At 56.7% G+C, this 13,790-nt stretch overlaps 1 protein-coding gene across 2 annotated transcripts; it reads right to left on the bottom strand.

Moving 5' to 3' along the window:
• Positions 1-4,044: 4,044 nt before the first annotated feature.
• Positions 4,045-5,202, bottom strand: SOX1 (SRY-box transcription factor 1). 2 transcript variants are annotated; one of them, XM_047756088.1, is made up of 2 exons: positions 4,398-5,130; positions 4,045-4,313 (listed from the first exon to the last, which is right to left on the bottom strand). In XM_047756088.1, the coding sequence occupies exons 1-2, from the start codon at positions 5,050-5,052 to the stop codon at positions 4,045-4,047; spliced, it is 924 nt and encodes a 307-aa protein (XP_047612044.1). In that variant the 5' UTR covers positions 5,053-5,130. The 2 variants fall into 2 exon arrangements, with proteins under 2 accessions (XP_047612044.1, XP_047612043.1); XM_047756087.1 differs by having other exon boundaries at positions 4,045-5,202.
• Between the last annotated feature and the right edge of the window lie 8,588 nt (positions 5,203-13,790).

Below are 13,790 nucleotides of genomic sequence, written 5' to 3'. Positions count from 1 at the left end.
GCCCGCCGCCGACGCGGCTGCTTCCCGGGGGCGGGCGGAGCGGGGTCCCGGCGGGCGCGCAGCTGGAGAGGAAGGGCCGGGAGGAAGGGGGGCGGCGGGGAGGGGGGAGGGGGCACAGCTCCGCGCCCCCCGCGGGGCCTCGCCGTCGGCCCGGGGGAGGCGGGCCGCGGCCGGGAGCGGGGGCGAGGGCGAGGGGTCCCTGGGTCCCCCTCCTCCGGGGCCCGGCCTCCGAGCGCGCGCCCACCCGCCGGCCCTCGCGCGGTCCCCGCGCCGCCCCTACCCTGCGGGACTAGGCGGAGGGGACCCGGGCCCACCTCCCTGGGCTCCTCGCCCCCTCCCCCCTCCCCTCCTGGCCCGGCCTTTCAATCCCGCCAAATAGTCCTGCTGGAAAAAAGAGCTGCGCCAAGGCCAAGTCTGCTTTTCACTTGAAGTTTCCAAGGAATCAAACCTATTATTACATTCTGCCGCCGACGTTTCTGGAGCCTCTGCCCCGCGGGCCAGGCTGCGGAAGCGGGGGGTGGGGGCGCGGTGGGTGCTGGAGTCAGGGCCGCCCTGGAGCGCGCCTTCCCGGGGCCCGCGGCCGGGAATGGGCCTTCTCGAAGGAACCGGCATTTTTCCGAGACAGAAGTCTGCGCTGCCCAGGCGTTGTCGGGAAAATGAAATGCGTGAATGTGCGTGTCATTCTCTTCCCACCGCATGATTTTAATAGACCCATCAGTCACGCTACCGACACATCTGCAGATCCGGCGCGCTGTACCCGCTACTGGTTTTGAAATGAATTCATGTCATCTAGCTACTGGTGGGGGTCTCTCGAGCAGGGTTGGGAGGGTAGGGAGTGGTGTCAAAGTCCTAACAACAACGACGACCGGGAAAAGGGCCTGCAGGTGTTGCTTGAAGGGGCAGAGAGAAGCAAGCGGGACAACTCCAGCAAACACACCGCGCCCCTCTCAGCGTGGCGAGCCGGAGCGCGCCGAGGCCGGTTTCTGAAGAACTCCGGCGGGAAGTTGTGCAGATTTAGCACTAGGCCTCCAAAGAGCGCTGGGCGCACTCTCCACCCCGCTACCAGACCAACCTGGAATAAGCTAGAGGAGTATGGCCCTGTGATCAGGAAGTGGAGGCCACCGTGGTTTAAGGACAGCCACACAGTATCTCCTTTCATGAAGACCTTGCAGGGTAGCTTGGCAAGAGCAGCACTCGGGGCTGAGGGAGCCTCTCCAGGCCTTGTGGAGTATTTCCCCCCACGAATATAAATTGAAGAAACATCACTGGGGTGATAAGATCTCAATCCTAAAAGATGAATCCTGGCTAATTTCTACCCCCCCCCCCGATTGTTTTAAAATTGAGTCATTCGAGAATTTATATTTGCTTTTTTTCCACGTCAACAAAACAAAATTGCTGATTTTCAGGAATCCCTCTTTTAAGATCTTCCTGGGTTTTTAACAAAGTGGCTTGGGCCACCTGGCATTGAATAGTTCTGCTGACTCTGAATGAGGCACCTAAGAAAAGGGGGAAAAAAAAAAGCACCCTATAAGTCCACCTTCAGGGAACTGACAGCTCCGCCTGCAGTTGCCGGCAAACTGCTAAACTTCTCGCAGTCAGAAACATTCCAAGTGTGAACCACATTGCTAATAGGTGTTATGCCAACAGTCAGGCACTGAGATAAATTTGGTTACACACGTATGTGAGCACAGCCCCACATCTGTCTACCACTTGAGTCAGTGCGGGGAGATGGTTAGCAAAAGAACCGGACTCAGTCTGCTCAACTCTGTACATTGCAGGGTAAATGAGGCCTGCATGAGGCTGCATGGTGAGTTAACAGAGCATCACAGAATTTCCCAAAGCATCTCCCTGAGGGGATTGTGTGTGGCACTTATTCCCAGACTCTGTCACTATCTCAAGAAGCTATTCTGCTCCGCAATCTATATGTATCCAAACAATCAGACTGCTAAAGCAAAAAAGAAAAAAAAAAAAAAAAAAGAAGAAAAAAGAAAAAAGGAAAAGAAAGAAAAAAGGAAAAAAAAAAAGGGTGACTTTATTATCTTGTTAGAAAGAAGCAGCTGACATTGCCATTCTTGAAATTTTTGCAGTCACTGTAAGGAATGAGTAGTTGAAGCAAAATTAATCAAAGTGATTCCAAAAATGACACGTGTCAATTGTCAGGTTAGCATCTGACTTAAAGCTATTCTCCAATGCAGGCTGGCTGTAGTTCTCATTAACCCGCCCGCACAGGATGGAGTTCGGACCATGGTCTAGGCTGGTTCCAGGCCCAAAAAAGATGGTGAGAAAATGAGGGCTGTTGACACCAGCATATTGCGATCTGTCCTAAGTTTTGCTCTTTTCAAAAAATATAACTTCATCTTTATGTTGTAGCTAATTCCAAAACGTATTTGCTACGGTATAACTTTTAAATGCAGTATTTAATGTCAGATTACTTGAAGACAAAGTTTTACAGAAAACTTTAAAATCCAGAAAAAACTGCAATGTAGCAGGAAACACCTAGAAAAAATATAATTAAAAAATTTAAAGCATCAAACGACCTCAGATGTCATCAGGATTCATAAACACGGCAGTTTGCGTTCACATCGGTTAGCAATTTGCATCCCAGTCCACGCAGGGGATGTGGGGGCGGTCGATTTTGAGTGTGAAAATCCAAGGAAATGATTTTGTCCTTTTCCAAGGAGAAATAGACCAGAAGGAGGGGCTGAGTGAGGACAGACGGAGGGGGCTCGGTTGCAGTACGTTTTGGTTTAGAGAGTGCGGTTCCTTGAGCCCCAAACGGAAAATTCCACTTGCAATCTCCTTAATTGCAGAGGAATTGGGGGCTCCCGCGCCCCCGCCGTGGTCTTTGTCATCCATCCTTAGCTCGGTCCCGCCCTTGGGGTCTCTGTTCTCCTCCAGACCAAACCGCGCGCAGGTCCCGGGCCAGCTGGCAGAGGCAAAGCCCGCAGCAAGGGATCGCAAAGCCCACCGGCGGTGGCCGGCACTTAAAAACTACACGCCCAAGGGCCAGCCTACAGAACTATTTTTTGGGGGTGGGGGGGACAATTACTTCTCATTCCCTAATAACACTGTAACCGCTACAAAACAACCAATCGATTTTAACTTCCTTCCCTTCCTCTGAAGGCAGTTCCGTGCAAATGGTACCCTCTCCCCAGGGGCCCCCTCCGTTCTATTTATTTACTTCATGTTGATCATTTTTCTTCCTCTTCTGTCAGATTTACTAATTGCATTCTCGGCTCCTAAAACATGAACATAAATCGAGCACGTTTCAGGTTTATGGGGGAAAAAAAACCGGGCTTTTCTCTCTTAAATTTATTGACTCAAAGCTGATGCATTTTGGGGGTGGGGTTCTTTTTTCGTTTTTAGAAGAAAAGCTTTTTAGGAAACTCTGTACATAATCCGAATCCCCCTCCCCACACCGCAACGCCTAAAAGAAAATTTCCACAATGCATTTACATGAAATATTACAAAACAAAACCAAAAAAGGGAAATACTCAGATACAGAAAGTTTTACAAAACCCAAAATAACGCTGCCGTCTGAACGGGGTGGGTGGGGGGAATCGCTGTATAAATTAACACACCAACCCAAAAAAGCGGTAACAACTACAAAAAACTCGGGGTTGGCTCTGCCTTCCTCTACTGATAACCAATGCGAACAGCTCGCCGGCTCCCTGGCACCCGACCGCCAAGAAGCGACGCGGGGTGAGAGCTGGCGCGCGGCCGCGGTAGAAAAGTTGGAGTCGCCTCCCTTGGCTTGGTCTTTGTGTCCCCTCGAGCAAAGAAAACGCTTTCTGCCTCCTCCGCGGATGATAAATACTGTACAAAAAGTCTCAAGAAACACCGAAGTTCAGTCTTAAACGCACAGCTGTCCGGCCGAGCGGTCCCCCGGAGCTCCCGGTAAGGGGGTGCGCGTGTCAGCTGGTGTGCCGCGCCAGCGCTTCCCTTTTCACAAGAACGCAGAAACGTCGGTACAAAAGCAAGGCCGCGCCGGGCCGGGCCGGAGGCTCCGGGCGCGCGTCGCCGGCCGCAGGGTGGCCCGCGTCCCTAGATGTGCGTCAGGGGCACCGTGCCGTTGACGCCGGCGCCCGCGCCCTGGTAGTGCTGCGGTAGCGAGTGCAGCCGGCTCTGCGCCGCGGCGGCGGCCGCCGCCGCCGGGTCGCCGCCCTCGCCAGCCGGCAAGTACATGCTGATCATCTCGCGCAGGTCCCCGGGGCACGGCGCCCGCGAGTGCGCCGGGGCCGGCGGGCTGCCACTCGGCTCCGACTTGACCAGCGAGCCGAGCGCGCCCAGGGCGCCGGACGACGCGGCCGCCGCTGCCGCCGCCGCCGCCACGGCCGAGTTCTGGTGCGCGCCGCCCGCGGCGGCGGCGGCGGCGGCCGCGGCGCCGTAGGGGAGGCCGCCGTAGCCCGAGGGCGAGGCGCTCATGTAGCCCTGGGAGTTGGAGATGGGGCTGTACTGCAGCGCGCCCATGTCGTAGCGGTGCATGGGCTGCGGGTTGTGCGGGTGCGCGTGCGGGTGGTGCGGGTGCGGGTGCGCTGGGTGCGCGTGCGGGTGCGCGCCGCCCGCGCCGGGGTGCTGCCCGTAGGCCAGCTGCGCCTCCTGCATCATGGCTGCGGCGGCCGCCGCCGCCGCCACCGAGCCGGGGTAGGCGCCGTTGGCCCAGCCGTTGACGTGCGCGTAGCCGCCGCCCGCCGCGCCGCCCGGGCTCTCGAGGCGCTGGCCCACGGCCGCGGCGCCCACACCCACGCCCATGGCCACGGCCGCACCGCCGCCGCCCGCGCCGGCCGCCAGCAGCCCGCCGGCCAGCGAGTACTTGTCCTTCTTGAGCAGCGTCTTGGTCTTGCGGCGCGGCCGGTACTTGTAATCCGGGTGCTCCTTCATGTGCAGGGCGCGCAGTCGCTTGGCCTCGTCGATGAACGGCCGCTTCTCGGCCTCGGACATGACCTTCCACTCGGCACCCAGGCGCTTGCTGATCTCCGAGTTGTGCATCTTCGGGTTCTCCTGGGCCATCTTGCGCCGCTGTCCGCGGGACCACACCATGAAGGCGTTCATGGGCCGCTTGACCCGGTCCTGGTTGGCCTTGGCGCCCCCGCCACCTCCGCCCCCGCCGCCCCCTCCCGCCCCGGCCGGGCCCGACAGGTTCGTGGGGGCCTGGGCGCCGCCGGGCGAGTGCAGGTCGGTCTCCATCATCATGCTGTACATCGGGGCGGCTCACGGGTTCACCGGCACCGCGCGGAGAGGGCCCGGAGCATAGACGGCCGGGGGGCGGGGGGATGGAGAGGGGCTCAGACGGAGCGAGACGTAGGTAGGGGGGAGAGGTCCGGGCAGAGAGGAGGCTGGGGAGAGGTGGAGGCGACCGCGAAAAAAAAGGAGGCAGGAACACACGCACTCGGCGCCGGTCCGGCTCGCAGGCGCAAAGTTTCTCTCCGGCGCAAACCACTTGCTAAAGAGGTCGAGGGCCGGGGTCGCCGTCGTCACCGCCGCCGCAGCCGGGTCGCCTTCGGCGGAGTGGTGCAAACAGGTGCGGTCGTGGCCAAGTTGCAGCTCCACTTCGCGGGACGCGAGCGGTGCGCGGGGCCCGGCCGGGGGCTCGCCGCCGCCTCCTCCTCGCCCGCCGCCGCGCTGCCTCCTTTCTCCAGCGCTCGGTCCTCGGCGGCGGCCTCCAACTCCGGGGCTGCAACTTCTAGCAGGGCGGCGCGCCGCGTGCGCTGGGCATGTGCGGGTCCCAGGTGCCCGGGGGGAGTGAGGCGCCGAGGGGGGGAGCGGAGGGGGGCGGGGGGAGGCGATCGCGGCGCCGCCGGGGAGGGGGGCCAGGGGCAGCTGAGGGGGCGCAGGCGCGCGGAGAGGGCCAGAGAGCAGGCGGCCGAGCCCGGTACGGGCTGCCCGCTGCCTGCCCGGGGCCGTGCGCTCGGAGCGGAGGCGCACGCGGGGCCGGCGGCGCGCGGGGCCAAGCAGCCATACGCCGGGCCCGGGCTGCCATTAAATGAGCGCGCCGCGGCCAATGGGAGCCGGCGGCGGCGGTGATTTGCATGGCGCGCTGGCGAGTGACGTGGGGAGGGAGTAGGTGCACCGGGCGCGGGCGGCAGAGCGGGGAGGAGGGGAGGAAGGAGGGGGAAGGCAGGCCCGGGAGGGGGTCACAGCCACGCTGCTTCCTGAGCGCGCGCGGCGGCGGCGAACCCGAGCGCACCCTCCTCGCCTCTCCCCGCCCGCGCGCTCCGAGCGACGAGCGATCGGGTTTAAAAGCGGAGACGGAGAAAGAATTCTGCGGGGCGGGGGTGCGGGTGAGGCCTGGGGGGAATGCAGCCCCGAACCTTGTTTAAAGGAGCGCAAAGGAGCCCCAGCGCCTCCTCCGCTCCCCCGCCTGCCTCCTCTGCTCCTGCGGGGGAGAGGAAAGTTGCCGGCGAGGCGGGATCCTCGGCCCGAGGGCTGGGAAGCAAGGGCGCGCCCCTGGGAGCAGGGGAGACCCTCTGAGGTGCACGATTGGAGGGACACCCCCCCGCGAGGCTCGGACGGCGCGGTCCCCCACCCTCCCAAGGAAGCGCGCTTCGCCGCCGCGCAGAAGTCCTCCAGTGCCCCCTCTCGTAGGCAGGGCCTCCACATCCAGGCCGCAATCATCCTGTCAAGGGGGAGCATTTGTGTTGGGCTTGGCTCCACGGCAGCTTTAGCTCTAGCCCTGAACTTTTATTTTGGAGAGGGGTCTTGCAATGAGCCTGGGGGTTGTAACCACGTGCTCCTCTCAATTTGGCTTCTTCCTCCTGAAAAGGAATTTCTAGGAAGGTTTGAAAACAACAACCGTCTGCAATCTAGTTCCTCCACAACAGTTGAAAAAGTTTCTTGAAATCGCAAAAAAAAAAAAAAAAAAAAAAGACCTAGCCTTTGCGGTGAATCTTCCAACACGATGTTTGCCTAAGAACTAGGAAAACTTCGAGAAGGGAGCCGGGCCACCCGAACCCAAATTGGAAAAGCAGGGCCTTGGGACTAAGGGACAGATGCCCGTTTTCTGGAATGATTATCCACCTGGGGTTATAATTCTTAATCCTCGAAGGGTTCTCAATACCGGGAAGTACAGAATTTGCACATGCATTCTCAAATAACACAGCGCTCGTGCTGCCCTCTCCTCCGGAAGGGTTTTAAAGTGGCCTGAAGACTCGGAGACGAGCAGCTGGGTCCAAACACCCCTCCCTAGACCTCTTGGAGGGAAGGGATGCTGCCTGAGCGCCAGAGAGGGAGGCGCTCAGGACTTTGCTGGTGGGTGAAGTGGTGCCTAACCAAAGTGCCAGGACTGACTACCTTACAAGAGAAATAAACACTTCACGATGGTGGTGACCATTCTAGGAGGAGCCGTGCGGATGTTTAAGTCTGTTGGGCAGTGAATTCGTGCAGCCTTTCCCCCTTTCCCCCTCTCCATTAAAAAGAAAATTCTTGAGGTTGTGAATTTACTGACCCTATTGCTTGTCCAAGGTACAGGAATAATGCTTTCTTTCCTCTCAATGACTATGATTATTACTCTAGCATTTTTTTTTTTTTTTATTGCAGGGTTTGCTCCCGTATGCAGTGCAAGAACAAATTGGTCTCTGCAGATTAAAGTGCTTTCATTTCAGGGTATTCAGCATTTAATAGTGAACTCATCAAATAATATATAATTATATTAGAAAGGAAATGTCAGTTCATATTTATTTTTCACTAAATATCTAAGTTATCAACTTGGTTTTCAACTCCCTTCTTATTTCCCCAGTCGAGTTTGTTAAATCTCTTGATTGGTTTCCTGCACCACCTCCAAATATCGGTTACATTGTGAATGAACAACAACAAGACAAAAGAACAAGAATATTGTTTAAGAATATGCCAGAGATCTGTTTTTCCTTTGATAATTTAGGAGGCGATGGGTGTGAGTGAGATCCAGTGTGTTAGGGAAAGCCAGCAAGACTGAAATAAAGGAAACGGTTTACAAATTATAAACTATATTATCCACTTAGCAATTGAAAGATTTCTTTCCTCTGCTTTTCAATTTAGATTTTAAACTAAATAGCCGAAGACCCCCTGAAAATGCTTTGTGTGAATCAGGTTTGGCACATTATTTTCCATATCAATGGAGCAATTTATTTTATAAACACCCTGCACTCCAGTGTGCATGGCAGGGACGCTTTATGCTTTGGGGGACTTGGATAGCTGACTTTGAAAGGGCCTGGTTTCTTTCTACCATGGTCCTGAAAATTGTTTCCAAATAGGAAGTTAGCCTTGTTTTCCTGAGCATCTAAATAGGGGGTAAATGGCTTAGCCTTGTCAAGATCCTGCTGGTGCTTAGCGTTCAGGGCGCTTCTCCATAAGCCCTTTTTAGTGAGGAGGTGTTCCCTGAGCCCAAGCGGGGGCACACGCTATGGGTGCCCACGTGCATAAGTATTAAACCCCAGCTGCAGGTGTAACTTGTTGCCAAGCGATGGATGATTGGCAGGCGCTGCCTGAGCCAATTAGGCAGTGGCAGGGCACTGCTTGCCAGACCTCCGGGAGTCTTCCATCCTGGCACGAAGGGTGAGGGCGGTGCATCAACTCCTGCCGGTGATGGCTTCTAGGAGCCTCAATTTCCCGCTCCTGTGACCCCCTCCTCCCCAGCAACTCTTTTAAAAACAGCGAAAACAGTCCCAAACAGTTGGAAAACCACCACCCCTCCCGGATGCTGTGTTTCTCCCTTCTGCTGCCCACCAGGTTGGCAGGGACCTTTGGGAGCTGAGGACTTTCCCAAAGGCCAGGCCCTGAGGCTTGGAAATCAGACTACACTATTCCCAAGTGACGCCAGGAGAGCCCAGAGCCCAGCAAAAGACTAGTTCACTGCCCACTGACCAAATCTGGTCTCTTGGCAACTCTGAAACTGCACTGTGCCTCTTTGTTCAAAATGCCAAGGAGAAGACCAACTTAGGCGGATGAGTAAAAATGCTTTATGTGCTTTTATTGAACTCGTGGACACGATTGTCAAAGAAAATTCAGATCCAAGCCATCTTTAGGGATAACTGTATACGGACCCCTATGCATTCGTGTGCATATACAGTGTATGCACAGGATACATGCATGCAGAGACATACATATATGCCTGTGCCACAAAATGGATGCACCTGTTTACAAACATGTGTATGCCCATGTAAACGTATAGGATATGCACACTGAATACACACACATGCATACATGTAAATATATGTATACACAGGGCACATACATAGAGACACACATATACATACTGGTGCACGCCCAGAGTACATGCACACCTGTATCACAGACTTCTAAGTACCACAGAATATATGCACACTGGCTGGTGTGCACACAAAGAATATATGCATATATATTGATGGGCTCTATTTTGGTAGCTATACAAGAGCCCTTGACTTTCAAATAAAGTTCTGGACTTTAACACCATTCATTAGTTTACACTGCCTGCCTGTAGCAACGAAGACTTCTGGCGTTTGCTTTCCCCCCTCCCTGTGGTTGTGCTCAGGAGAATTCTGGGAAGTAGCGAGAGTGACTGCGGAGAGTATCCCAGCCCCCCCCCCCCATCTGTAAAGGAGAGCCGGCGTCCAGGCACACAGAGGTGACTTCTGTACCAGCGCCAATCCCAAGCGCCCAGAAGCAGAGCGATGGACAGATCGGTAGTTCCGGAGGACAATCAAAGGTCACTCTAGAGAAGCAAAGGCGACTGAAAGCCTCCGGTCTCCCGAGGCCTTGGCACAGACAGCCTGTCCCCAGCGGGATGTGCCCAGATCTCTGCCCGCTGCCCTCCCTCAGTGCAGCGCCAGCGGCTTCTCCAGGCCCTCTCAGGACGGAGGCCAAAGCGCAGGAGCCTCGGTAGACCGCCCAGGGCGCAGCCCAAAGGACTGAGCAGCCCAAATCTCACAGCCAGGTCACGACGGAGCCGCCAATTCCTAGGCAGGACTTCTGCGAAAGAAAGGAGAAGAGCCTGAGAAGCAGAAGGCGGGAGGAAAGCGCGGGAGAGAGAAAAAGAAAGAGGGAGGCGGTTCATTGGCAAGAGGCCTCCGAGGTCATCTCCGCCGACAGGAGGCGCAGACCAAGAGGCGGAGGCTCGCGCGCGTGGGAGGGGACCGTGGCGCCGGGCGGGGCGAGGGCTGGAGGGGACATCGCGGGCAGGCGCGGGGGAGCCGGCCTGGGTGCGCGCCCCGACCCTGGCCCCGCGCGCGTCTGCTGGGCCCGGCCGCCGCGTGGGCCGCGATCGCCGTCTGCTGGCCGCCACCGCCCTCGCCGCCCGGGCGGAGCTCCGGGGCCTCGGGCCGGCGCTCTCCAGCTCCTGCGGCCGCCCGCCGGCTCCCAGGGCGTGGCGGGCGCCTTCGGGGCGCCCGGTGACCGGCTGGGGCCGTGGGGGCGCCTGTTTTTCCCGACCTCCGGGCGCTCTCGGTCCTTCCTCTGCGCTCTGACCTGGGCTCCTTTGGCCCCACTGCTCCCAAACTCAAGGAGCCAAAGTAGCAGAAAAGTTTTTGTTTTAAAATTAAAAAAAAAAAAAAAAGTCGTGGAAAGAAGGGAAGAGAGGCAGGAGGAAGGAAAGAGAATCGCTGCCAACTTCGCTTCGAGCGACTTCGGTCATTACGGAGCAGGAGGTCTTTGCAGCCACTCCGGGCGCGCAAGCCCTCCCTCCTCTCCTTCAACTAGAAGCGCGGGCCTGGGGGGCCGTTCCAGGAGCATCTGCAGGAGAAAGGAAATAGAGCCCATCCCCTCGAAGCCAAGCAAGACTCTCGCCAGCGATCAGCTTGGAGATCCGCAAATTCACAGCGAAGATCAGACAATCTTGTGCGCGCGCGCGTTGTTTGTGCCTCTAGCGCTCTGGGTGAAAGCGTTTGGAGAATCTCTGGGAGCTTTCGAGTAGGGGCTCACCCTGTGAGCAGTACTCACACATATAATTCAAATTTCACAGCTGACCTGCTCTGAAAACCTCAATCAGCTTCTAATTGAAGGGAAAACAAAATATTGCTTCCCTACAGCAGAGCTAACGATTTAATCATTATATCAGACATTATAGCTTTTAATTAGGCTAATGCTGATACTGTATGGAAAGAGATAATTCCACACAGTTCTTGATGAATTCTGTAATTGGGTTAACGGCGGAGCAGTTGGGGGAGAGCCGTCAATATTCAAGCCGCGTCTGTAGCCACCAGGTTTATGAATGAACGAGGAAAGGCAGGCGAGGAAAACACTGGGACCCGAGGGAGCCTCGCGCCCTCCGCCTGGGCAGAGCTGCGGGCGCTCTGGAGGGAGGGCGGCCGCGGGGTGCCCGGCGCCCAGGCCTCGCCCGCCAGCTCAGGCTCCTCCTGCCGCTGGGCTGCCCAGCCCTTCTTCTGCGGGAAACTTTCCAAGAAGAAAGTCAGCCAGGCCTATCCACCTGCCGAAGTCCGCCTGGGCCCTGGGATCCCCTGAGGGTGCCACCCAGCCCAAGCAGTTGGCGCGGAGGGCTGGGCCGAGCGCTGCTTTAGCGCGCCGCTCAGGGCGGCCTTTAAAAGGCAGCGCTCTGGCCCCGGTGCCCGGCGGAAGGGCACAGCGCCGCGGGCCGAGGCAGCCCTTGCGGGCGCCTGGAACTGGAGGAGCGGAGAGCGCGCAGAGAGCCGGGCGCCGCAGGACACCCACCTTCTCGGTCCTCACCGATTGTTCAGGGCTTGGCGGCAAAGTGGCTCGAGTGGGGACCCTCGCTAGTGCCCAGTGGCCCAAGCTGGTTGGCCTTGCAAGAGCCGCTGCCCGACCCCGAGCGGCAGAGGAAGATGGGCGCAAGCCGGCCGCCTCCCTTCCTGGACCAGCCCTGGACATCCTGAGCGCGGCGGGGAAGGAAAACGCTGTTAGACGCGCCAGCAGGAAGCCAGCTGGGCAAGGGCACGCCGCGGACCCCCTCCCCATGCCGCCTGGCCACCCGCGGCCGGGGTCGCCGGGGATCCTGCTCGGCGGCTCCGCTGGGCAGCCTCTCCTCGCCGGGCGAGTCGCCGAGAGCGGAGGCAGGGCCCGCGGAGCCCTCGCTCTGCCTCCGGGACCAGCAAGAGGTGGGCTCGGGGCAGCGAGTCCGCGGAGCTGAGACGGCGGTGCCGGAGGATCCGGGCTGGGAGCCTCGGATTTTGAGGAGAAGATGCCCGAACCTCTAAAATTTGGAGGGGCTTTTTCGAAGGCCACCTGAGACGGGCCTTCTGCGGTGTATAACCCAAATGGTTCCAGGGTGCGATTTTTATGTACTTTTTATATTTCTGCAACACCCCCTCCCCTAATTTTTTCTTACTCCTTGGCTTACCTACACCAGCGCAATATTCTCCTTCAAGATAAATATACTGTATTGTGATTCATCCTTGTCTTATTTTGTCAGTAATTACCACAAAATTAAATGGGTCACTGCTAAAGTTTCATTTACACAACCCCCGGTAATTAACAGTTTGAATACACCTTTTTACGTGGTACAAAAGTTGTAATTTCCTAACGCGTGTAGTTTTTTATTGGTAAAGAATGCTTATGTTCAGTGTGATAACAAGAATACAAAGCTCGTCCTCTGAGCAGGAGGTGTGTGCTTGGTTTCTGATGAAGCTCCTGTAAAGACTCAGCAAAGAGCAAACTTGGCGGAATTGGGGGGGGGGAGCTTCCTAACTTCAAATTAAAACTTATGGAAATAAAGGCCCTGAGAATGCACTGTATGTGATCAAGCCAACTGCTAAAGCCAAAATCTTTGCGGGAAGCTGATCCAGCCTCCGCAGTTAAACAGAGGAGCTGGCAGGCTCTATCCCAGTGTGTGTGTGTGGGGGGGGGGAAGGTGGGGTTTGCCCCAGGATGCTGCCGTAAGGTTTACTCTCAAGAGATCAAAAACAGTGTTTCAGGCCGTGCAGTGCCCCAGTCAAGTCCAGGCCAGCTGCTGGCCAGGAGGTGTATATGCAGGAAAGAGCCACGTTTATGAGTAAACATGGCCCTTTCTCATATTCTCTCTCATTAGCCCCCAGACAGAAAAGGCATCACTCACAAGAGGAAGCAAGTCATAAGGAATTTCTATGTGAAAGGAAATAAAGTGAAATCAGAGATGCTTTTTCTTACAGGCCATCCCTGTTATTGCAAATTAGATTATAGCTACACAGGCTTCAATATAAACATGACACAAGGTTCACATGAGTGAAAGAACCATCCACTCCAATCTCTCCTTTCATCGAAGCATCTCACGTAAATTACATCTTGTCCTTTAATACACTTTTCAATGAGATTAAAACATCACTTTGACACAGTTTCAAGCCCTTTCAGTTGCTTGCTTCAGAAAACAGCAAGCAGAGAAGAGCGTCCATCAGAATCTTCAGGCCGTGGGGTTGGGTTCCAAAGGCAGGACCGGGGCTCTGCGCTGTGAGCTTAGAGGGCCCCTGGCTACATTTTAATGCCCTTTCCTCACCTCCAGGATGCAGAGCGGCCCTCCTGCAAGGGACAAGTAGGATGCCCTCTGGCTGGGTGAGGCCTGGTGACCATCTGAGTGCAGGGGGTGGAGGAGGGATGGGGAAGGACCTGCAGCCCCTCCCCGAGGCTCTCCAGGACCTTCCCGACTCGGGATACTAACTATTTGGGGGACTGAGCATCATGAGAAGGTGGAGGAAAGTCTGGCGGATCAGAGAGAGAGAGACCGAGAGAGGGAGGGAGACAGAGAGAGGGAGGAAGAGAGGGAGAGAGAGGGAGGAAGAGAGGGAGAGAGAGGGAGGGAGAGAGAGCCCTATTTCAGGGCTAATATTTGAACCCTAAGTCTGAGTGAGGAAAGAGTGTGTGAACATAGGGGGTCTTGGTGGAAGCTGGCCAGTGGG

This window comes from Phacochoerus africanus, chromosome 13, assembly GCF_016906955.1.
Source record: "Phacochoerus africanus isolate WHEZ1 chromosome 13, ROS_Pafr_v1, whole genome shotgun sequence".
NCBI lineage: Eukaryota > Metazoa > Chordata > Mammalia > Artiodactyla > Suidae > Phacochoerus > Phacochoerus africanus.
Note: the sequence above shows the minus strand (reverse complement) of the source record. Positions and strands in the feature narration are given on the sequence as shown.